Source organism: Saccopteryx bilineata, chromosome 5 (assembly GCF_036850765.1).
Source record: "Saccopteryx bilineata isolate mSacBil1 chromosome 5, mSacBil1_pri_phased_curated, whole genome shotgun sequence".
Classification (NCBI taxonomy): domain Eukaryota; kingdom Metazoa; phylum Chordata; class Mammalia; order Chiroptera; family Emballonuridae; genus Saccopteryx; species Saccopteryx bilineata.
Window position 1 is genome coordinate 54,175,748 of NC_089494.1, and position 25,684 is coordinate 54,201,431.

The following is a 25,684-nucleotide window of genomic DNA, read 5'->3' on the forward strand; positions in this document are numbered from 1 at the left end:
AAACGATGCTCAAGAGGGTGAGCATGCAAGTCAAAGTTTGAGGAGCGCTGGTTTATTCAACTTCGGGTAGCGGATTGCGCTAAATTGCATTGGACGGTAGGGACTAGGTGGAAGGAACAACTTATTCCTCTTCCCGCACTTTTCTTCAGCGAGTGGCAGAGGTGAGAGGCTGGCGGGCTAAGACGCAGGACGAGGTCGGGGCGGCCCCCCTGCGCGCCCCGCCTCCCTCCCGGGCCTCGGCCCTGCGCGCGTTGCTGTGGCAGCGCCCAACGCAGCTCCAGTCGCGGCCGCCGCGGCCTCCACGGTTTCCTCGTCCTCTAAAGGCCTCCCGGACCCCCTTCCTCGGGCCCCGTCAGTGGCTCCGCCATGCCCCGGGGGAGGCGCGGCGGCCGGGTGAGCGCCCTGGAAGGCAGCGGGGCGGAGGAGGCGCCCCTGGCAGCGGCCGCGGAGCCCGCGGTGCCTTGGGCGTCTCCGCAGCAGCCGGAGGCGGTGGCGGAGCAGGTTCTGCTCCGGGGCATCTTCGAGATCGGGAGGAGCAGCTGCGACGTGGTGCTGAGCGAGCGGGCTCTGAGGTGGCGGCCCATCCAGCCCGAGCGCCCCGGTGGTGAGTGCGCGGGTACCAGAGTCTTCGACTCCCGAGGCTTCCCCCGCACACTCCACCCCGCCCCGCCCGGCACACCCCCGGCACACCCAGCCCCCGCACACCCGGCCCGGGCCTGCCCTTCCACCTCCTTATGAAGCTCCTCCTCCGCCCCATCTGGCCTTGGGGTCCGGGAGCCGCAGCCGCCGCCTCCTTCCCAGTGGGAGAGAACCCCTGCCATCCACCTCCCCTTGCCACCTCCTACCTGACTTGCGGCGGTAGGGTGTATTCCCTGGGCCAAGGTCACACTCAGCTTCCGCTTTGCGCCAAGGAGGAAGTATTGGTCCCTAATGGTGTAGTGGTTTCTAAACGCGGGAAGGTCATCTATCTACTCCTCCATGCCAAATTGATGAATGTTAATCTGTCCATTTCTAACCATATTCTGAAAGTGGAAGCCATTTACAGAGCATACCTCCAAAAGGGTTCTGAATTAATCTCATTTTGCTGACTTCTGGAAGTTTAACCATAAAGCTTTGGGTTCTCTCTGCACTTTTCCATTCTTCACCTCCCGCCTTACATTGTCTAGAATCAAGCCTTCTTCCGGCTGTCTTGAAACTTCTGAGTTTTGATTTTTGACTTTAGAATCATCCTCATGGGGTGTTTACTTGCATTCAAATGTTACTAACTTGAAACTTTGCTTACTTAGAACATGTTATAATGCTGCATTTTACAATAGAAATATTTCAAGTCTCAGCCTAGAAGATAATTTAGAGAAGGATCTTGGGATGTGGTACAGTTTCTTGAACTAAATACAAAGTTATGAAATTGAAATGTGGCCTCCCCCTGTTGAAAAACAAGACACACTGTACTAATTATATTACAGAATAGAAACACAACACTATTTTAAGTATTTTTGTACAAAAATCTTAATGAAATGGAGCAGACTAGTTTGGGACTCAGCATAGGTTGTGAGTATAAATTCATATGTCATGCTCACTTCACTAAAACCACCTTTGCCCTTAGTTTAAATGATTTCAGGTGTTTTGAAAACCAAGCTAGAATATATTCTTGAACTTTTGAGTTAAAAGCTAGGGATGTGAACAGAATTATTGTTTAGTTGTTAGGTCAGTTTGAATTTTGGGGAAATAGAGTTTAGGTTAGTTTACAAGAGCCAAAAGAGCCAATGTAGCCTATAATGAAGCTGAAAACTTATAGAATTAAAATAAAACATTATGCAATGAGAGGCTGTACAAATCAATAGTGCAATGCTGGTAAACAAAAGGCAAATAGTATCATGGAAAAATAATTGTTTTGTTTTGTTTTTATATTGAGGAAAAGTTACTGTCAGGAACACGTGAAAAGTCATCTTTATAGTTACAAATCCAAGGTTGCAAGTGTTGACTTTTTTGGTTTAATTTGGCCCTACCTACCCCCCTTTTAAATCTTCACCTAGATACATCACTTTTTCTTTGTAACTCGCACCTAGTATGCAAACCATGTTGAGCCTCTAAATTTGAAAATATAGATGCCTAGCACCTTAGTAAGTACGTCTATTTATGAAAGAAACCAAGAGATACTTTATACTTAGTAAAATAAGAGTGGGAAAAGAAGGTATTAAAAGATGAGATGTTTAAATAGTGCTTGATGTGGAATTAGTTTACATGTGAGTAGTAAACACCAAATGAAGTTGGTTCAAAAAGTGGAGGAAACACTATGTCCGAGTTCCTGTACTTGGCAACACGTGGCGTGGGAGGATGAGGTGGGTGACGATCGCCATTGCAACTTGGCCAGTGACTGGCTGTTCCAAAAAAAAAAAAAAAAAGGTGAAGGTGTGGTCACTGGATATTATTAGATCACACATACGAGATGTTTTCAAGATCACTCAATTTTTAAACCTTATAGCACCTTAATAGTTTTTTTTAAGACTTTATTTTTAAAAGTTTTAGGTTAACAGCAAAATTGGGCAACAATACAGAGATTTAACATGGACCCCTGTGCCCACACGTGCACAGCTTCCCCTATTACTGTTCCCCGCCACCGTGGTGTATGTTACAACTGATGAATTTACATTGACACATCGTTATCACCCAGAGTTCATAGACCTAGAGTTCACTCTTGCTGTTGGATATTCTATGGGTTTTGGAAAATTTATAAAGACTTATGTAATGCCGGTGGTCGAGGCCCGGTAGGTCCACGTTGAATTCAGCAGACAGTAGGAACTGCCAATCCAGAGGCATCGGGCCATTCCTGTTCATTAGAGGCTCGCAGAGATGGGTGAGGGAATGAACGAAGGAAAATGACTTTTTTTTTTTAATTTTTTTTAATTTATTCATTTTAGAAAGGAGAGAGAGAGGGGGAGAGAGAGAGAAGAGAGAGGGGGGAGGAGCAGGAAGCATCAACTCCCATATGTGCCTTGACTGGGCAAGCCCAGGGTTTCAAACCGGCGACCTCAGCATTTCCAGGTTGACGCTTTATCCACTGCGCCACCACAGGTCAGGCAAAACGACTTTTTTTTTGTTGCCCTTGTGGAGGGCAAGGGATCAGGAAAACTGCCCCTCATGGTGGCGGTTGTGGTGGTGGTGGCTGAGGGAATCAGGAAACCTCACCTCGCAGTGGCAGGAGAGCAATTTGGAAGAATTGCCCCTAAGAGAAAGCACCCATAGTGTTTCCCAGAGACATAGGCATGGCTTTCTGCCATGTGCTCATGCACTAATTGTGCAAAGTATTTGCAGCCAGGAAACCAGTGAGCAAGCCTAACACAGCTGTTTTTCCCACAACCTGTGTATTAGAATTCTTCAGAGAAACAGAAGTGATGATAGATAGATAGATAGATAGACAGATAGATAGAGTGATAGAGTCAAGAAAATTCATTATGGTGCTTTGCCATTATATGTTGTTTATAAGCAACAGAACCAGGAAAACTGATGGTATAATTCAAACTGCTTTCAAGATCTGCAAACCCAGGTAGCTGATAGAGTAACTCCCAATCTGAGACTGAAGGCCTGAGAAATGGTGGTGGGAGGTGCTAAAGTAATTCTCATCTTAAAAATCAGGAGCTTTAATATCTGAGGGCAGGAGAAGGTAGGTTTCAGCTCAAAAAGAGAGCAAGAATTTGCCTTTCCTTTACCTTTTGATTCTATTTAGCCTTCAACAGATTGAATGATATCTGCAAACATTGGTGAGGGCACAACCTCTTTATTCAGTCTACTGCAGGCATTCCCAAACTATGGCCCCGTGGGCCACATGCGGCCTCCTGAGGCCGTTTATCCGGCCCCCACTGCACTTCCGGAAGGGGCACCTCTTTCATTGGTGGTCAGTGAGAGGAGCACTGTATGTGGTGGCCCTCCAACGGTCTGAGGGACAGTGAACTGGCCCCCTGTGTAAAAAGTTTGGGGACCCCTGGCACACCCAGAAGTAGTGTTTTACCAGTTATCCTGGCATCCCTTAGTCGTCAAGTCAACACATAAAATTAACCATCACAATGCGTATCCACTATTACGTATCCACTATTATAGGATCAGATAGCAATTTTGTTGCTACTAAAAGTCCTCTGTATATTCATTCCTCCCTCTGCAACTTCTAACAAACACTGACCTTTAACTGTCTCTACAGTTTTGTTGTTTCCAGAATGTCATATAATTGGAATCATGCAGTATGTTACTCTTGGGAAAACAGCTGTGTTAGGCTTGCTCACTTTTACTTTACAAAATTAGTGTGTGAGCACATGGAAGAGGCACGTGTACATAGCCTATGTAAGGCTATGAGTGCTTGCCCTCTGGGCAGATTGTGGATTGCCTGCTTACCACCGTGAGGGGCCATTTTGCTGTTTGTTTGCCTGCGGCCATGAGAATCAGATACCCCTGGTTGGATTGCTTGTCCACTGTTGCGAGACTATTAAATGGGAATGGACCAACGCCTTCTGGCTCTGCAGTTTCTCTACCACCTGCTGAATCCAGTGTGAACCTGCCTGACCTTGACCACCAGCATTACATCTGGCATTGTCAGCAGGATTTGGATCAGATCAATAAAGGGCCACAGACCTTGAAGGGTGGAATAGAGAAGTGGCTGTTCCCTGCGGCTCTCCTGTTAAGGACCTTGGGCTGGGTGTTTTTTTACAGTCCTATGAGAAGACACTGAAAGCTCTGTGAGAGAGGCAGTGTGAAGTCAAAAGCTCCAGGATGAACTGCAGACTGAGCACCAACAGTGGCTTGAACTGCAACAGTTGATGTAGGATGAGATGAACTGGGTTTGAGAGCTGCAGTTTGCCCTAGAAGCTGAATGTTGGTAGCGACAGAGAAAAAACTGCGGGGTCAAGAGCTTTAGCTTCAGCTTCAGGCCTAGAGCTGGCAGCCACAAGAGGTGAAGTGGTTTCTAAAGAAGGAGCTGCGTTTGTGCCAGTGGAGTAGCTCTGAGTCGGTGGTAGCAGGCGTTTCCAACTCCTGAGGAAGAGGATGTTTGGGCACAAACTGCCATCCGTAGACTCAGAGCACAGCCAGTGGACATCCAGAAGGTAAAAACCCAGCAGCCAAGAGTCCCTCAAGGCAAGCACAACCCCATCCTCAAGTAGTGGAGCACTTTGTAGTTTGGCAAAGAGCTGATAGAGTTAGGGGCGAAATTCAGGCAGAAACCTATTGAGTCCCTGGCAGCTTGTTTGCTGTGGCTGTAGGACCTAGGGGGTGGATGGCATCTTTCACTCCAGAAGAGGGATGGGGAAATTAGCTGCCATTACCATGCATTCCTCTTTGAAACAGCATCTTCAGAACTGCCATGATAACCCAGGAAACTATACGCTATTAGAATGGGTGACGGCTGCCATTCACACAGTCTGGCAGAATGTTTGAGAGTTTCTGGTGAGTGGTGAGTTGGTGGCAGTCATATTCTGAGCTGCAACAGGTCCTTCAGGAACTAGGTATAAGGAATGCTGCTTTCAACCTGAGGTCCTGTGGGCCAGATGAAGACGTGTTTATGGCAGGGATGAGGGACCTTATTCTCTGTAGTGCCCCATCAGCTATGTTTGGGTCACTAGTGCCTATTTTGAGCCCTGTGTTGGGCATCCCATAAACATAGTTACACAGATGGTGGTACATTGGACAAGGTGGAGGCAGCACAAAACCACAAAGCTGTGTGGGCTGCTGCTCATGCTGCCTCCCCCAACTAATAAGAGAAATGGGCCTGTAAAGGTTACCTGAACATGAGTGTGGATAGATTTGATCGCAACCAGGGAAGATAAGAAGAAATTGGATGGCAGGTCTAATAGAGTCCTGTTAGAACTTTGGTGACAGCTTAAGCTGCAACAGAAATTTCAACCACTGAAAAAGTGAGGGAAGCAGGCAGCCCTGGCAGCTGCCAAGAAAATCGCTGGAATTTGGGTTGCACAGTTGCAGGATTACTTGTTGGAGACAGCTGAGGGAGAAGAGGATCCCCCAAGACCCGCTGTTCCAGTTTGAATAGGGGCAAGGCTGAGGAACCCATCTAATAGGGATGGGCAGGGACTCGAGGCCCCATGTGGAATTGGCAATCCACTGGTCCCATTCATATTTGCAGCAGGTGTTGGCATTAGAAGATAATAGGTGATTTTTGCAGCAGCATCAGAAGCTAAGATAACTGTAAGGGTGGCACAGGCCTTGAATGTGTTTGACCCGCCAAGCCCTGTAAACTTGCTGAGGAGTTTGGATGGGGCTTGTGGCAGTGGACAGAGCGCTTATGGAAAGGTGCTGAGGTCTGTTATCAAAGAGCTGTATGGCTAGTTGCCTATAATGGACTTTTCACCTTGGGTGATTTGCGCAGACAGCTGGGCTGTCTGTCATGGACTGATCATTGAGTAGTGTAATGGACTCTTGGACTGAGACCAGAGCAGAACACCAGATACCTTGCTGGACCGACATGCCACTTTTTGACAGTATACTATGGAAGACTCTAAAGGGGGGGGGGAGCACAGCACCTGTGGAGGCCCTCCTGCACTGGGAAGTTGCTCTTGCCTGTTGCAAATATGCACCAAGGACACTTTATGGCTTCAATGGACATATGGGCCCTCCCACCTACCATGGAGTAGGGGCCTGGAGGTGGCTGCCACTTAACTCTCTGGGCAGAGTGCTCAAGAAGACATTGTGAAGGATACCTTTATAATTATTATCATTTTTGGTATAGCTTGTGCCTTCATAATTCTGTTGCTGTAGTTAGTACACTCCTTGCACAGAGACCATTGCAGAAGATACATGTCACGTAGCTTGTGAGGTGAGTAACCCTAAAGGGGTGGAATATTGGGAAAACAGCTGTGTTAAGCTTGCTCTCTTGTACTTTGCATTATTAGTGCATGAGTTGTAAAGAATTGGCCTAACTAGCTTCCAAATTGGCTGTATCATTTTTGCATTCCCACCAGCAATGAATGAGTTGTTCCACATTCTCACCAGCATTTGTTATTGTCAGCATTCTGGATTCTTGTCATTTTAATAGGTGTGTAGTGGTATCTCATTTTAATTTGTATTTCCCTGATGACATATGATGTGAAGAATCATTTCATTTGCTCATTTGCCCTCTGTGTATCTTCTTTGTGTGGTATCTGTTAAGATCTTTGGCCCATTTTTCAAACAGATTATTTTCTTATTGCTAAGTTTTAACTTTTTTTGTATATTTTGGATAACAATCATCTGTCAGATGTGGGGGGTTTTTTTTGTTGGGTTTTTTTTTTTCAAATATTTTCTTGCAGTCTCAATTCTTTTCAGTATTGAAATAAAATACTAGGTGGTCTTTCCATATTTCATCCTGAGTGATGAGCAAAGACAACAGTTATGAGTGCTATCACTGCCAATGTAATGATGACTCAATGCTTTTGTTGGCAGAGCAAATGTTTGACCACAGTTATTGTAATCCTCTTTATTGGGTTCAAGGGCGACTTGGAATAATGTTTGTGTTACCTGTCCCCTTAGAAGTGCGGATTGTTAGGGACAGCCTGAAAGTCAAAATGAGAAGCACAGAAGCACCAGCACTTTTTTTCCATATTATTTTTTTGCTTTTGGTGGAAGAAATCTTTAATATAGTAGACCTAGTTAATCAAGATAGTAATTTGATTAGAAGTTATTCCCTTAATTTAACTTAAATATTTTGGTGCTTAGTTGACAGGACAGTTTGCTAGATGTTGTAAAAAAATGCAAAATGATGACCTGGTCTTTGCCTTCAAGGAAATTTTATCTTTTTGGAAAAATGTGACTCTAAGCTTTAATGTAAGAGTGTATGTCACCATTTATCAGTCATTCCGCACCTGTATGTGCTTTGTTCAGCAGTATATAAAGATCAGTAGGACGTGAGCTCATCCTTTAAGGATCTCTGTGTGTTCATGGGAGTGAAACATATTTTTGACAGGAGTTTCTTCAGGGAGGATCAACCTTCTTGTTTAAGTCTTCAGTTTCCAAAAGGTTGAGTTGAATGGTAAAGAGTATTTTATAAGTGGTAAGGTGTTGTATTAGTTTTCTAGGGCTGTGCTAACAAATCACCATAGACTTGTCAGCTTAAGACAACAGATTTATTCTCTCAGAGTTTTGTAGGCCAGAATTCAGAGGTCAAGATGCCAGACAGGCCATGTTCCTTCTGAAGGCTCCCAGAGAGCACCCTTCCTTGACTCTTTCTGCTTCTGGTGTCTCCTGGTGTTCTTTAACTTATGGCAGCATATATTCAGTCTCTGCCCTTGACCTCACATGGCCTGCTCTTCTATGTGCCCTCTTTTCATATAAGGACAAAGTCATTAAATTTAGGATTCATTCTAAATCCAGAATGACCTCATCTTGAGATCATTAACTTAATTGCGTCTGCAGAACCATATATACAAATGTGGTCTCATTCTGAGGTTCCAGGTGGAACTTTCTAACTTTCTTGTGGGGGGTGGTGAGGAGACACTATTCAACCAGAGGTGATGGGAGTGGGAGAAAATTTAGGTTGAGGGAATTAAATGGAGGCAGAAAATGAAAGGTCAGTTTCTGGGAATACTGACTATAACTGTCAATGTGTACCAGGGAGAGAAAAAGCAGAGGCCTGAAGACAAAGGCAGAGAATTTGGCCTTTTTTTTTTTTTTAGTAGAAAGTATGAATATATTTCCCCCAGTTTTTTTTCTTCTTCTTACATTCATTTAAAGGTGTGTTCTCAAACTCACAGTGGTCTCTCTTTGTCTCAAGACCTGCCATGGGCAGTAATCATATCATAATCACTACTGTAGCTTCAGACTTTCTAGACCTCTTCTATTTCAGTAACTTTCATCCTTGTTCCGTGTCACACATAGAAGTTTGTCACTTCTCTTCATAACCAGCCCATCTCCTTTCTTCAGCCCCATCTAAAAATTTATGTCATCTGTTATACCCTCTTCCTTAGGTTTTTAGCCTGTGCTCTGCTAGCTTCCACTTAAGCACAGCGTTGTGTTCAGGACTCTCTTATCCAAACCACCCCTTACCCTAATCCTGTAAGCTACTCTTTCTAGCGGCTACTCTGCCTCTTGACTCTCTTTCCTGGACATGCTCCTAGCAGGGTCAGTTTACTCTCACTGCCTGCATGAGTTCACTTACTTAGTCCTCCCCCATGTGAGACCTGGCTTTGTTCTTCCTTCTGCTAAAACTGCTTGGGCAAAGGTTAGCAGTCACCTTTTTCTTTTAAGATTTTTTAAAAAATTTATTCACTTTAGGTAGGGGGAGAGAGAGAGAGAGAGAGAGAGAGAGAGAGAAAGTGGGAGGACCAGGAAGAATCATCTCTCATATGTGCCTTGACTGGGCAAACCCAGGGTTTTGAATCAGCGACCTCATGTTCCAAACCAATGCTTTATCCATTGCGCCACCATAGGTCAGGCAGTAACTTCTAATGGCCCAATCAATGGACCAATTTCAGCCCTTAGCTTTTTAGATTTCTCTGTCGTTTGACTTTGACTTTACTGCCTTGGTTCCTGTGACACCACTGAAGCCTCGTTATCAGTCTCTCATGGGGACCTCTTTCTGCTTGCCGGTCTAATTTTGGTAATTCCTGAGGAGCCCGGTCTTGCTGACTGTTGTCACTCATTGTCGTAGGAAAAGTATATTCCCAGCTGGTGAACACGAATTTACAACATGTTAGGAAGATTCCGTTCAAATTAGAGACAGGACAAAATGCAGGGTAGAAGGCACATAGGCTTCTTACCAGATCAGTGGCTGGCTCAGCCTAAGTTCAGCTTAGGAGGGGCCCCAAACGACCTTGCTCAGTAGGAGGAAGTCTCCAAGCATCTGTGATGTTCAGATGTCAGCAGGGAACCGCAGTAGAAGTTCGAAGGAGAGTCTTGAAGCTTCAGCCTCTTAGATATTTATATGACCCGGCCACCATGCCTGTTTGTCTTGTTCAATTAAAAATTCAATAACATGTTAACATACATTTTTGGTTTTACTTTTATCATTTTCAGACACCTGCACTACCAGCTCACAACAGCCACACTTAACTCCTGGTCAAAATATGTTTACATCTTCACTCCTGGTCAAAACATGTTTACATCTCCCTTTGGAATTTGTTCAATAACAGGTTTACTATACCACTCATCATGCACTCTCTGGGTGATAACACCCACTATTCTCATCTACCCTCAGGGTTAATATTCAGTTGGTGTCTTTAGTCCTGACTGCAAATACTTCCTGTATTCATGAACTTGGGAGTCCTACAAATTTAATGCGTCTACAAGAAAAACAATTTTTTTTGCTCCTCAAAAATAACAACTGGTTTTGTATTCCCTAATATAGTTTTGGAACTCACTAATTAGTTGTCAAAATATTTAAATTTGCTTTTGAGTTGTATGTCAGCTATGGCACGAGTGTGACTCCTTGAAGTTTATGTTGGATGGATAGAGGATTGCATATATAAGTAGTAAACATGCTAGCTTAATGTGAGAAGGGGAGTTTAGAGGGCTATCTGTAATGTTACCTAGACCAGGATTCTGAAGGTATGTCCTGATTCACTGTCACTCACCCACCGCTACTAATCAACCATCCATACTAGTCACTCTCTTTGCTATCTTCCTTCATTGTCCAGCCAATCCCTACCCTAGCTCAGGCCATTATAATCTTCTACTTGGCCTACTTTGTCACCTCCCTTGAGCCTGTGTTTAAATTTCATCTTCTCAACAAGGCTTTCTCTCAACACCTACTTAAATTTTCTTTCTCTGTGCACACTCTCTGTCTTCCATTACTCTCAGATTCTTCTATGGCAGGTATTGTCTAGTATACTCTATAATATTTACTGTTTGTCTTTCCTACCACCACCCCAGTTTCTAATAGTTCTAATAGTCAATAAATGGCACATTCAAATGAGGATAAATTTTATTTATTCATTTTAGAGAGGAGAGGGAGAGAGAGAGAGAGAGAGAGAGAGAGAGAGAGGAGAGACAGAGAGAGAGAGAAGGGGGAAGGAGCTGGAAACATCAACTCCCATATGTGCCTTGACCAGGCAAGCTCAGGGTTTTGAACCGGCAACCTCAGCATTTCCAGGTCGACGCTTTATCCACTGCGCCACCACAGGTCAGATATTAGGATAAATTAAAAAAAAAAAATTTAAGGATATTATTTCTAAAGGTATAAGCAAGATGTAAGGATAGTGAAGTACTCTTGGGACTGGACATTTTGGGGCAGGTGATTCCAATTCTTAGGCCTCAAAGGGGAAGAGTTGCCTGAGCCTAAATTCAGACAGTCTGTGAAGAGAGGGTCACTAGACAGGAGCTACGGCCTTTACTTCAGCATGGCTGATTGCCTCAACCAATTCCACAGGGAGGGAGCAGGGACTCAGTACCGCTGCTCCCTCTTTTCTGGTCCTTACCATAATCCTAGCCAGGTAGAAAGCGGAGTGTAGGGGGACCACTTGATGGAGGCACAGAGCAAGGGAGGAGGACAGAGGCCGACACTACAATAGATGGGGAAAAGGGAAGGTGTTCATAACATGTTTTGTTTACTGTCAGCACCTTGAAGAGTGCCTTACACATGAACAATATTTGTTATATTTGTTCAGCTTTGCCTCTCGCATTGTAATCTGATCACTACACTGCTACTTAAGAATGGTATCACCTGGAAGAGAGTATCCCCTACCCTTCTGTTAAAGCATCAGAAGTCTTTTTTAAAAAAATTCTTAAGCTAAGAATTGGAAAATGTTGACCCACTACTCCAAAGTTAGTGTCATGGCCAGACGGCTCCATCTTGCTCAGTTGTAGAGTAGAAAGTACCAACCAGGGCACATAGACTGACCAGGATGCCATTGCTCTAATGTAAACTGTGTACACAAAAGGACATAATCAGTTCAGAATATATCTTCTTTATTACCTGCAATGGTGCCTAGTGATCTTTATAGTAGAATCTAAAATTATTGCCATTTTATTTGTAGAATAATGCATAGGTTCATTTATGTAAATATAATTACCAAGGTAGCTGTCTGTGAGCTAGGAAGAAGCAGCATCCTAAAGAAATGGAAGAAAAATCAAGCTAGCTCTTTGAGACCAAGTGTGAAAGGTCAGACAAGTCTGGGTCATGAGACCCTGCCCAGGCAGAACTGATCAAGTGGAAGACCAGAGTGTAGTCAGTCCCCAACATAATGCCCGAGGCTCGGCATAAAGTGTCAAAAATTGAGAATAGGCCTCAGAAAGGGCACATGAGCAGATGCCATAGATTAATTCGCCTATTTTGTAGTTTAGCCTTTAACTTGTGCTGTTCTGACTTAGATGTTTTTAGAGTTAAATAATTTCAAAGCATCACTGATTGCCTGTTGGCATTATTCTAAATCTCAACCATGAAAAGACTTTAAGGAATATGTGCTTCCCAAGTGATAAGCTTTTATTTGGAAGGTTAATTTGAAATAGGAAAATGCAAGCAGTTTTGTGCCTCTCCAAAGCAGGATCTGCTGACTGTATTGTGTGACTGGATTGTAATGTTTTTAATCTGTTTCCCATAAAGGAAGTCATGGATAGGATAAAACTATATGAAGCTCATATTTTTGTACATTTAAGAATGATCAATTTAGAGACCTCTGTGACAGGAATGCCAGCTGCTCACAAGTCTCAGTTTCTTTCTCTCTCTGCTCTCTCACTGGGCACTTTGTCATTTACTAATGGAAAGCACCTTCAAGTATGGAAAGCACTCTGGGGTCTTTACAGGCTTCCTACTTCCTACCCTGGCTGTCTGGAATGTGCTCCCATCTGTGGAGTGGGAAACGTTTCGGGAGTGGGCATCAAAGGACCTGAGGTCTCGTTCCTGCAACCACAGGGCGAGCGACTGACTTTGGGCAAGTCATTTAATCCCTCTCAGTTACAGTTTCTTCATCTGTAAGATGAGGCATTTGTATTATGTGGTCTCCAAAAAGCTTCAATTCTGTGAAGTTGTATTATAAAGAAAATACCTGTTTTTATAGATGGTAAGTGTTAGGGTATCTTAATAAGTGAGTCTGAGTAAGGTTTGAATGAGAGGTGTGATCTGCCGTATGGTATGTGTGGAGGAGAGCCACACTTTACAGCAGGAGCTTTGCAGCCCTAATGAATTTCTAACTATAGATATATAGAAGAACCACGTAAGAAATGTGAGCCAAGCCCCTTGCTCATCTTCCCCAGCTTCAGGGCACAATGATGAGAGGTGAGCCTCAGAACAGGTCCTGTCTTTGCAAAGGAAAGAAACCATTATCTATAGAAAGTTGTTGGTCAGGGCTAAACATAAACAGACTTTTCATAATGGACGAAAGGATTAGCTTATCCTTTCTTCCTGCTATTTCATTTCCTGTACCCGCTAATCAATTTTCTGAGTAAGGATTTTATGATATGTTTGCTTAGCATTAGAATATAATGTTTCAAATAGTTTTAAAAATAAAATGATGGTTTCAAATCATAATTATGGTTTATAAGTCTCTCTTTTTCATACACTTACTACCTTAGGTTATTCAATTTCATGTTATGCTTTTTCGAAGGGTTATTCCTACCACCACCCTGAGCTCAGCTGAATTAGAGCAGAAACTAGAAAATCTTGAGAAAGCTCGGCTCCAAAATAAGGTCTTGAAAGTGTTTCTTTTGTAAGAGAGTTAAAATGATTTCCTGGTGCTTTAGGTTTACATAAATACTTATTTTGCTGGAAATCAGCAGTGTGAAAGGTAATGTGGAAAAATGTGAAAATGAGAAAAAAATAATCAATTTCAAAACAGGAGTTAGTGATTATGTGGGACTTAGCAGAGCTGAGTGCATTCTAAGTATTAATCTGCCTAAGCTGTTTGGAAACAGATGTACGTGAAACGGATCCCAGTCTTCTGTTGTGTACATCCAAAGTAAGACATCTGTCGGCGGACCGTGTGGTCAGAAATAATGGATGCAGGGGTTAAACCCCAAAATGACCTATTACTCATGTGAATTATTGAAGGACTAATTGCTCAGTAAAACATGATGCTTTGATTCATCATTCTACATAGTGAGAAGAAAATACTATTAAAAATTGGTAGTTTGTTTCTAAGCTGTCAAATTTGAAGGAATTTGAGAAAGATGGTGGTAAAAAAAAAAAAAAATCAAGCTTTCTAAGTAACTGCCTGTTCTGCACATGGAGTTTTTAAATGCTCTGACAGGTCTGCTTACCTACTGTATAAGTATTATGTAAAGCTCATATTGTATAAACATTAGCTTTTTATTAAAGTAGAGCAGACCAGTCCGAGAAACAAATGTGGGGTTAAACTCTCTTAGTTAAACTTTCTGCTATGGTGAAATGCTCTGCTCCTGACTGTTCAGTACCGTTACCACCAGCCACATGTGGCTATTGAGCATTTGAAATGTGACTAGTGTGACTGAGGAACTGAATTGTTAATTTAACTTTATTTTAATTTAAATTCAGTAGCCATATGCAGCTAGTAGTGACTACAGCTGCAATGCATGGAGAGTTGAAAATGTTTATTCCTAGGGAATTTAAGATCTATTTAAAAAGATTATTAACATTTTCAAATCTCTATTTCTATGGAAAGGTGCAGTTTTCAAATAATCACTCTCAATGTAGAACTGATCTGCTCATACAATCTGAGGTGCTGATTTAACAAAAAAGAAACTGAGTTCAGAGGTGCCAAAGTAGCAAAATCCTTTAACATATTTTGTGAGTACAAAACATGCTTTTATTTGTTATTACAAATTAATTTGCTGATAGTAAAGTTGCTAAAAGTCATCATATTATTCTTCATGGTCATTGTGATTTATTATTTAAACTGAAATTTGGCAAACTTAGTGTTTCTTTCTATAGGATGATATATTCAAAATAACTGCTCTAGCCTATGTACCTTGACACCATGGAAGCTGGTATCCTAATGTTGTTCTTAAACATGTCACACCATGTGGCACCATCTGAAGGAAAGTAGTTTTAAAAACTGATTTATTCCTGGCCGGTTGGCCCAGTGGTAGAGTGTCGGCCTGGCATGCAGAGGTCCCGGGTTTGATTCCCAGCCAGGGCACACAGGAGAGGCGCCCATCTGCTTCTCCACCCCTCCCCCCCCTCCTTCCTCTCTGTCTCTGTCTTCCCCTCCTGCAGCCAAGGCTCCATTGGAGCAAAGATGGCCCGGGCGCTGGGGATGGCTCCTTGGCCTCTGCCCTAGGCACTAGAGTGGCTCTGGTCACAACAGAGCAAAGCCCTGGAGGGGCAGAGCATCATCCCCTGGTGGGCAGAGCGTCGCCCCCTGGTGGGCATGCCGGGTGGATCCCGGTTGGGTGCATGCGGGAGTCTGTCTGACTGTCTCTCCCTGTTTCCAGCTTCAGAAAAATACAAACAAAACAAACAAACAAACAAAAAAAACCCTGATTTATTGGCCCTGGCCAGTTGGTTCAGTGGATAGAGCGTCAGCCTGGGGTGCAGAAGTCCTAGGTTTGATCCTCAGTCAGAGCACACATGAGAAGCTACCATCTGCTTCTCTTTTTCTCCCTCTTCTCTACTCTCTCTCTTCCCCTCTTGCAACCACTGGCTCGATTGGTTTCAGCATCAAGCATCCACTCAGGTGCTGAGGAAAGCTCAGTTGATTTGAGCATCGGCCAGACTGGGGTTCCTGGGTAGATCCCAGTTGCAGCCGATGCTGGAATTTCTATTTTTAGCTTCCCTCCTCTCACTTAAAAATAAACCAAAAACTGATCTACTTTTGTTTTCCTCTTACCCCTTTTCCATGTGGGCGTCTTTGGGGCTGGAACTGGCACAGAAATCCTCCTAGAAATGGGGAACAGTACTTGTAGAAGCCAAAAGCTATAAGGGCCTACAAACTGAGAGGCACATGGGCTGGATCAGGCCAGTAAACCAGAGAAGTTGATCCAGTCAGAATTGTCCAAAGCAGAAGGATCTGAAGTGAACTGCAGAAATCTGAACACGATGAAACTAAAGAAATATAGAGCCAGGGTAGTAGATATAGGGATCATCAGATAGGTTGGGCACATAGGTAGATGCTATTACTATACTGGGTAATTTGAGGAAGTGGATCATCCTCGTTTAAAGGGCCAGAGATGTAGTAGATTCCCCACGTTGTTATCTCAGGACTAGAATAATCATTCTGAATCTTATTATTTATCCAACCTAGTCTATAAGACTAGGTTATTAAATTATATTCAAATATTGAGAAATCTACAAACATCATCAAAGTCCTCAACATGGACCTCTCTAAGTTCTTCCATATGATTATATTCCTGCCCAAATTTTACAAGTACTTTGCCAATGATGGGGGCAGTATATGCTGAGCTAGTGAGTTTTGGTTGTGTGTGTGGTGTGAGCAAAGGGAAGGAATTAGTAGCCATGGCTCTTTTATTTTGTATTTTCTAAAACCGAAACATGATGCTAGAAGTAAAACGGAAAGGGGAGAGGGAAATGAAGTTTGGAGGAAATTGACCTTACTCTAACTTTTTGCATGCAACGAGGGCCCTTTAGTGCACTGGTGTAAAGCCAGTAGCCAAGGCCACCATCACAGCAGCCCAGCTCATGCAGGTTCGCATTGGATTCGGACAGTCGGTAAAGAAACAACGGAGCCAAAAACTGATGGGCCAACATCTTTAATCCTAGCTTGCACCCAGCGGGCAAGTAAAAACACACACTGGGCTCCAAAACCCACTCACATTCAGTGCTCACAAAGCTACTGACTTATCTGAGTTTCCTAGAATCAAAGATTTCTAGCTCACCAGACTTATTCACCATCTGTTCTCCATCTCCTTCCTTCTCCCTGCACAAACTGCTCAAACTGGCTTCTCACTCAACACTCCGCCATCTTGGCTGCTTCTCCTAGCCTCCTCCACATGGCCTCTCTCTGCTCTCCTCTCTGCTCTCTAATGCTAATCTCAGGAACCAAGAGCCCAAGATCCTGTTCTGCCCCCATTTTATAGTGTAGATTCAAAACCTTTAATCCAATATACAAAATAGGGAAGTCTCTAATACAAAGTCACTTCTCTGAGGCATGATTGGATTGTACCACCCCACATCAAAAAGGATGGGAAAGGCTTAATCCCAAAACCAAGCCCCAGGCTACAAGGATTCTGCCTGCCCACAGCCCACAGAGACACACAATATCACCTGGGCAACGGCCTCCATGGGAGCAGCGCCATCTTTAACAAAGTGAGCATAATACATTTTATCCACCCAACAACTGGATAACTAGGTAGGCAGGCAGGTATGCATACAAAAAACAACAAAACAAAACAAAAAGGCATAGTGCTGTGGACTTATGGTAAGCCTAAAGATAAATCTTAAACAATGTACCAGCTGGCTGGCATCAGGGAATTCCTGTGTACATTCTAAGATTTGCATCAGAAACAGTGTTCTGGAAACTACCACGGCTGCTACACAACGATGTCCAGTGCTTGGCTGAAAATAGTGAACATTTATTGATGTTCACTCTGCCAAGTCCTGCGCTAAGTATCTTATCTTCTTTAATCTTCCCAACAAGACTATATAGCCTAGATAGGATTTTTATCCCCAGAGATGTTAAATAAATTGCCCAAGGTCATGCTAATAATGGATTCGAAGACAAGCAGTCTGACCCTAGAGCCATACTATACCCATTAAGTTATATAGCTTCCTCAGTCAAGCAAGGAAGAGTTCCCCTAATGCCTTCAGGAGTCTGACTGATGTCTTAGTTAGTGATAGAGTAGCATCATGGTCCAAAGAAACAACAAATAAAAAAATATTTTTTCCACTTTTTTATTGATTTTAATTTATTATGTTTACATAGATTCAAGTGTCCCACCAAATACATCTCCCCACCCCCATGTTCCCCTCAACATCCTCCTTTACTCCCTCCCCTCAATGCCCTCCCCTCTCCCCTCCAGGATTTGCTTTCCTCCTCTTTATAACGCTGTGTTATGTGTATTTTCACCAATCTCTTTCCCTTCTCTGATCCCATCCTCTCATCCCCTTTCCCTCTGACCGCTTTCCCTCTCGTCTCTTTGATCCCGCCTCTGCCTCTATTCCACTCCTCAGTTCATATTGTTCATTGGATTCCTCAAATGAGTGAGGTCATATGATATTTGTTTTTCTCTGCCTGGCTTATTTCACTTAGCATAATAGTTCCCAGGCCCATCCATGTTGTTGCAAAAGGTAAGATTTCCTTCTTTTTCACGGCCCCATAGTATTCCATTGTATATATGTACCGCTGATTTTTAATCCACTCGTCCACTGACGGACACTTGGGCTCTTTCCAGATCTTGGCTATTGTAAACAATGCTGCAATAAACATGGGGGAGCATTTCTTCTTTTGAATCAGTGATTTAGTATTCTTTGGATATTTTCCTAAAGGTAGGATAGCTGGGTCAAAAGGCAGTTCCATTTTTAATTTTTTGAGGTATCTCCATACTGTTTTCCACAAAAGTCTTAATACAATAATATTTGTTTGACGTCTTTTAGGCCTTTAAGACTGTTCCACTGTAGAGATTATATTCCATTTCTTTTGGCATTTTAAATTTATGAGTAAATAACCAAAATAAGATAGGGAAATGAGAGTTTTTAGTTTTCTTTTTAAGCACCACATTTATTATGGAAAACATCAAACACACCCAAATATAGAAGGAATAACATAATAAGCTTCCATGTTCAAACCAATGAGAGGTGAGGCTCTATGTAACACATTGTTGAGTTTAAGTAGTTTTCAAAGCCGGTCTTGTTTCATTTGTGCCTTAACCATTTCCATTCTTTCTCTGGAATAATTTGAAGGAATTCTTAGACATCATATAATTTAATTTATAAATATCTCAGCATGTATCTCTAGAAGGTAAGAATTTTTAAACATATTTATATTATATACCATATAATCACAATACCAGTATTTTAAATATTTTTGCATTTATTATTTTTTAACTACAGTTTAATTTCAATATTATTTTGTATTGCTTTTAGGTGTATAGCCTAGTGGTTAGGCAATCATATACCTTAAAATGTATTTCCCTCAATACTTCCAGTACCCACCTGGCACCATACAGTTATTACAATATTATTGACTATATCCCCTGTGCTGTACTTCATATCCTCATGACTACTTTGTAACTGCCATTTGTACTTCTTAATTCTTTCACCTCTTTCACCAAATCCTCCAAATCCAACTTCCTACTATTTCATTAAAAATAATCCTGTTTTTAAATATCTAGTGTTTATATTTCCTTCATTAGTTATCTTCCTATAATATAATATATGATAATAAATATTATAATTTATGATATGATAAATCAACATTTAAATAATATCTACATTGCAATTGGTTGCTGTGTCTTCTGTGCTTTCTTTTTTAAGTTATATTTTATTAAGTTTTTAAATTTATTCTGTTGACATGGATTCCACTGTCCCACTCAATATAACACAACACCTTCACCCCCAACAACTTGCCCCTCATTGCATCCCCTTTTCTCCCCATCCTCTGATTCCCTCCACCCTTTCCCTCTAGAATTTGCTGTCGTGTTATCTGTATCTATGTGTTATGTATATATAATTTCACTAATCCCTTCACCTTCTCTGATCCCATCCCCTCATCCTCCTTCCTTCTGACAGCTGTCCCTCTGCTCCCTATGATCTTGTTCTGCCTCTATTCTATTCCTAAGATCACTGTGTTCATTAGATTTCACATATGTATGAGATCATATGATATTTGTCTTTCTGGACCTGGCTTATTTCACTTAGCATAATAATCTCCAGGTCCATCCATGCCATCACAAAAGGTAAGATTTCTTCTTTTTCACAGCTGCATAGTATTGCATTGTGTATATATACCAGAGCTTTTTTATCCACTCATTCACTGACTGACACTTGGGCTGTTTCCAGATTGGGCTATTGTAAACAATGCTGCAATAAACATGAGAAATGCATATCTTCTTTTGAATTAGTGTTTTGAAATTCTTAGGATATATTTCTAAAAATGGGATAGCTGGGTCAAAACACAGTTCCATTTTTAGTTTTTTTCAGGAAACACTATACTGTTTTCCACAGTGGCTGCACCAGTCTGCATTCCCACCAGCAGTGCATGAGGGTTCTCTTTTCTCCATACCCTTGCCAGCACTTCTTGTGTGTTGATTTGTGAAGAGCGCCATTCTGACAGGTGTCAGGTGGTATCTCATTGTGGTTTTAATGTGCATTTCTCTGATGATTAATGATGAACATTTTTTCATATCTATTGGCCATCTGTATGTCCTCTTTGGAGAAGTGTCCACTCATTTTGTTTGCCCATTTTTAATTGAATTGTTTTCCTTCCTGGTGTTGAATTTTAGAAGTTCTTTATAAATTTTGGTTATTAACCCCTCATCAGATGTATTCACAAATATGTTCTTCCATTGTGTGGGTTTTTTGATTTTGTTAATGGTATCTTTTGCTACGCAAAAGCTTTTTAGTTTAATATAGTCCAATTTGCTTATTTTGTCCTTTATTTCACTTGCCCATGGAAATATATTAGCAAAAATATTGCTACAAGATATATCAGAGTGTTTCCTGCCTATGTTTTCTTCCAAGATTTTTATGGTTCTGCGACTTACACTTAAATCTTTCATCCATTTTGAGTTTATTTTTGTGAATGGTGTAAGTTGGTGGTCTAGTTTTATTTTTTTGCATGCACATGTCCAATTTTCCTCACAGCATTTATTAAAGAGACTGTCTTTACTCCATTGTATACTTTTACCTCCTTTGTCAAATATCAGTTGACCATAAAGGCCAAAAGGTTTATTTCTGGGTTTTCTGTTCTGTTTCATTGATTTGCATGCTTGTTCTTATGCCAAAACCAAGCTGTTTTGATTACAATGGCCTTGTAGTATAACTTGGTATCAGAAAATGTGATACTTCCCACTTTGTTCTTCATTTTCAAGATTGCTGAGGCTATTCAAGTTTTTTTTTGGTTTCATATACATTTTTGGAATATTTGTCCTAGATCTTTGAAGTATGCCATTTGTATTTTAATAAGAATTGCATTGAATCTATAGATTGCTTTGGGTAATATATACATTTTAATGATGTTTATTCTTCCTATGCATGAACATGGTATATGTTTCTACTTGTTCATATCTTCCTTGACTTCTTTTTTTTTAATGTCTTATAATTTTCCAAGTACAAGTCTTTTACCTCCTTGATTAAATTTACTCGTAGGTACTTTATTTATTTACTGTTTTGTTTCAGTAGTAAAGGGTATTGTTTCCTTAATTTCTCTTTCTGACAGTTTATTGTTGGTGTATAAAAATGCAACTGATTTCTGAATATTAATTTTATATCCTGCCACCTTGACGAATTTACTTATCAGGTCTAACAGTTTTTTGACTGAGACTTCAGGGTTTTTTATGTACAGTATCATGTCATCAGCAAATAATGACAGTTTTACTTCTTTTCCAATTTGAATACCTTTTATTTCTTCTTCTTGTCTGATTGCTGTGGCTAGGACTTCCAGAACTTTGTTGAATAAGAGTGGTGAAAGGAGGCACCCCTGTCTTATACTGATCTTAAACGTATTGCTTTTAATTTTTGCCTGTTGACTATGATTCTGGCTGTCGATTTGTCAAATATGGCCTTTATTATGTTGAAATATGTTCCCTATACTCCCAGTTTGCTCAGAGTTTTGATTGTAAATGGGTGCTGGATTTTATCAAATGCTTTTACTGCATCTATTGAAATTATCATGTGGTTTTTCTCCTTTCTTTTGTTTATGTGATGAATCACATTTATTGATTAGCGAATAGTGTACCACACTTGACTCCCCAAAATAAATCCCACTTGATCATGATGTATAATATTTTTAATATATTTCTGGATCTGGTTTACTAATATTTTGTTGAGAATTTTAGCATATAAGTTCATCAGGGATATTGGCCTATAGTTTTCTTTCTTTGTGGTATCATTACCTGGTTTTGGAATGAGGATAATGCTTGCCTCAAAAGAGGAGCTTGGAAGTTTTTTCTTCTCTTGATATAGCTTGAGAAGGATAGATGTTAGTTCTTCTTTGAGTGTTTGGTAAAATTCACCTGTGAAGCCATCTGGTCCAGAACATTTGTTTGCTTGGGAGAGTTTTGATAATTGTTTCAATTTCATTTGTTGTAATTGGTCTGTTTAGGTTTTCTGATTCTTCTAGATTGAGTTTTGGAAGAGTCTATGTTTCTACAAATTTATCCATTTTGCCTAGGTGTCCAATTTTTTGGCATGTATATATCCATATTTTTTTCTTACAGTTCTTTGTATTTCTGTGTTGTCTGTTGTTTACTTTCATTTTTAATTTTATTTATTTGGGTCTTCTCTCTTTTTCTTGATGAGTCTGGTTAAACATTGGTCAATCTTATTTACCTTTTCAGAGAACCAGCTCTTGGTTTTATTGATCTTTTGTATTGTTTTTTAGCCTCTATGTCATTTATTTCTGCTCTAATCTTTATTTCACTCTGTCTACTTCCTTTGGGCTTTATTTGTTGTTCTATTTCCAGTTAATTTAGGTGCAAGGTTAGATTGTTTATTTGAGCTTTTTCTTGCTTCTTAAGGTATGCCTGTAATGCTATAAACTTTCCGTGCAGGACTGCTTTTGCTGTGCCCCATAGATTTTGTGTTATGTTCATTTTCATTTGTTTCAATGAAATATTTTATTTCTTCCATGTTCTTATTGGTCACCCATTTGTTACTTAATATCATGCTATTTAGCCTCCAAGAGTTTGAATGTTTTTCAGTTTTTATATTGTAGTTGATACCTAGTTTTATTCCATTGTGATCAGAGAAGTTGCTAGATATGATTTCAATCTTCTTAAATTTAGAGACTTGTTTTGTGTCCTAACGTGTGGCCTATCCTAGAAAATGTAGCATGAGCTTTTGAAAAGAATGTATCTTCTACTGCTTTGGGGTAAAAGTTTCTGAAGATATCAATTAAATTCAGCTGATCTAGTGTGTCATTTAATGCTGCTGTTTCTTTGTTAATTTTCTGCCTGGAGGATCTATCCATTGATATTAGTAGGATATTAAAATCCTCTCCTATTATACTATTGATGTTGATCTCTCCCTTTATGTCCAAAAAATCTGCTTTATATATGTAGGTGGTCCTATATTAGGCACATAAATATTTACCATGGTTATATCCTCCCGTTGGATTTCTCCCTTTATCATTATGTAGTGACCTTCTTTATCCCTTTGTTTTAAAGACTATTTTGTCAGATATAAGTAGTGAAACCCCAGCTTTTTTTTTCATTTCCATTTGTATTAAATACTTTTTTCCATCCCTTCACTTTGAGTCTATGTGTATCTTTTGTTCTAAGATGAATCTCTTGTAGACAGCATATATACGGGTCCTGTTTTCTTATCCATGCAGGTACCCTGTTTTTTTTTTTCTATTGTAGCTTTTTATCCATTTAAATTTAAGGTTATTATTAATATGTACTTATTTATTGCCATTTTATTCTTTAAATCTATAATCCCATTTCTCTCGATTTCTTTTTTTCTTGCTCTTTCTATAGCAGGCTCTTAATATTTCTTGCAGTATTGGTTTGGTTGTAATGAATTCCTTGAGGGTTTTTTTGTTTGTTTGTTTTTGTTTTTTGTCTGGGAAACTTCTTATTTCTCCTTCAGTTCTAAATGATAGCCTTGCTGGATAAAGTAGTCTTGATTGTAGGTTCTTGTCTTGCATCACTTTGAATATTTTTGCCAATCCCTTTTGGCTGGAGGTATTTCTGTTGAGAAGTCAGATGTCATCCTTATGGGGGCTCCTCTGTAGGCAATTAACTGTTTTTATCTTGCCGCTGTTAGTATTTTTTCTTTGTCTCTTAACTTTGGTATTTTCATTATGATGTGTCTTGGTGTAGGCCTCCTTAAGTTCTCCTTAATGGGACCCTCAGGGCTTCTTGAACTTGTGTTACTTTTTCCTTTATCAATTTAGGGAAACTTTCAGCTACGATTTCTTCAAACAGGAACCCTTATGATGTGAATGTTTTTTTCTCTTCATGTTGTTCTAGAGATCTCTTAGAGTTTCCTTAGTGTTTTTGAGTTTCTTTTTTTTTTTTTTTTTTTTTTTGCTGTTCTGCTTCTGTGCTTATGTTTATTTTTTTCTCTAAATCGCTTATTTAGTCCTCTGCTTCATCCAGCCTGATGTTGATTCCCTCTAGTGCAGTCTTTATTTCTGATATTATATTTGTCATTTATGACTCATTCCTTTTTATGATTTCAGTGTCCTTTTTGATGCTTCTTATCTCTTTAAGTTCTCATTGTTGCTCTAAGAACCTGGAGCATCCTTACAATCATTATTTTAAAGTCTGCATTTGGTAGTTTGGTTATTTCCATTTCATTCAGTTCTTTTTCTGGTGATTTATCTTGTTGATTCATTTGGGTCATATTTTTCTGTCTGCCCATTTTGTCTGTATATTAGGTAGCACTGTCTGATTTTGAAATTTGTTTTGGTGTCTTTATGAGGAAGATGGGCTCACATGAGTTTTTTGCTCTATGAATGTTTCTTGGCACTGGATGTGCCAGCCCTGGGCCTCCCTGGTGGGAACCCAGTGCAGAGCAGTGGGGGACACTGCCTGTGACTGGCCCTCAGAAAACTTCTTGAAACTATAAGCAATCCAGCATTTGTGGCTGCCTTTGCTGGGCCCAGGTACACATGCAAATACCAAGCCACACACATAGGCTGGCTTTTACCTACTCTGGAACTGAAGGAAGCTCTGCAAAAGGCCAAGGTTCCCTGAGCTATGCCTCATGCAGCCTCTTTCTGCTTGTTGAGCTTGGCTACTGAAAAAAAAACAACCTCTGGTGGAGTCTAGAGTCTGGGAAAACTCAGGGATTAGAAAGAGTGGTAGGTGTGGCTCCACTCCTGGGCCTCAGGCATCAGTCTGTCCAGACTTTTTTCACAGACCTCAATAGGGTTGGGCCCCAGGAGTCCAATGGGTATGGCCTCTGTGACCCAGAGATGTGGTCTCACAATCTGGAAAGTTTCTACTGAGTCTCCTGTGAGGTGGAAGCACCAGTCATAGACTTAGGAATATGTGGGGGAAAGTTCTGGCCTCAATGCCAGAAAACTGAGTCACTAATATACCCCATGGTTGCTGGCTTCTTCAAAAGACTCAATCTTGATGGGGTAGAGCAAGAGTGATTCCCAAGTTTTCCTGGCAATTGCTTTCTCCCAGGCAGATGTTGCAGGGAGGGGACTGCCTTTACCCAAGAAAAATGGCAACTGCAGTATAGGAGAATGACTCAGCACAGAGATTCTGGTGGCCATCACCCATGGTGTCTTTCCCTGGGCCACCAACTTTACCCTCTCCTCACAAAACTCTAGTTCTCTCAGCTCTCCCCTGCTGGAGCCACAGGTAAGTGGCTGAGAATGAGATTTTCTGCACTGGCCCTTTAATACAGAGCCTGTGTCTCCAAGAGCTCCATCTCTTTCACACCGACAGAAACCTCAGCTCTTTTCACCACTAAATGCTGTATGGGAGCCTCTTCTAGGCTCTGGGGATCTAGGCTAGGTGCTGGACCTGATACTGAGGATCCTCCCCTTTCAGGGCATAACTTCCGGCAGTAAGAGTCCCTCTGAACTCACCACCACTGCCCATTCCTGGGAGTTGGGCAACCTTTTGTGTGTCTCTGCCCTTCCTACTAGTCTTGATATAGCTTCTTCTGTGATTCTTGGTTATAGAGTCCTCTTTGTTTAGTCTACAGTTGATTTTTCAAGATGCT

The 25,684-nt window shown here is 41.1% G+C and overlaps 1 protein-coding gene across 1 annotated transcript in view; it reads left to right on the forward strand.

The window, feature by feature from the left end:
* The first annotated feature begins 259 nt into the window (after positions 1-259).
* Positions 260-25,684, forward strand: part of CERKL (ceramide kinase like) — a 137,263-nt gene continuing 111,838 nt past the window's right edge. Inside the window, exon 1 of the mRNA XM_066233689.1 lies at positions 260-604. Coding sequence (XP_066089786.1) covers positions 367-604 — 238 coding nt within the window. The 5' untranslated portion in view covers positions 260-366. The remainder of the gene's footprint in view (positions 605-25,684) is intronic.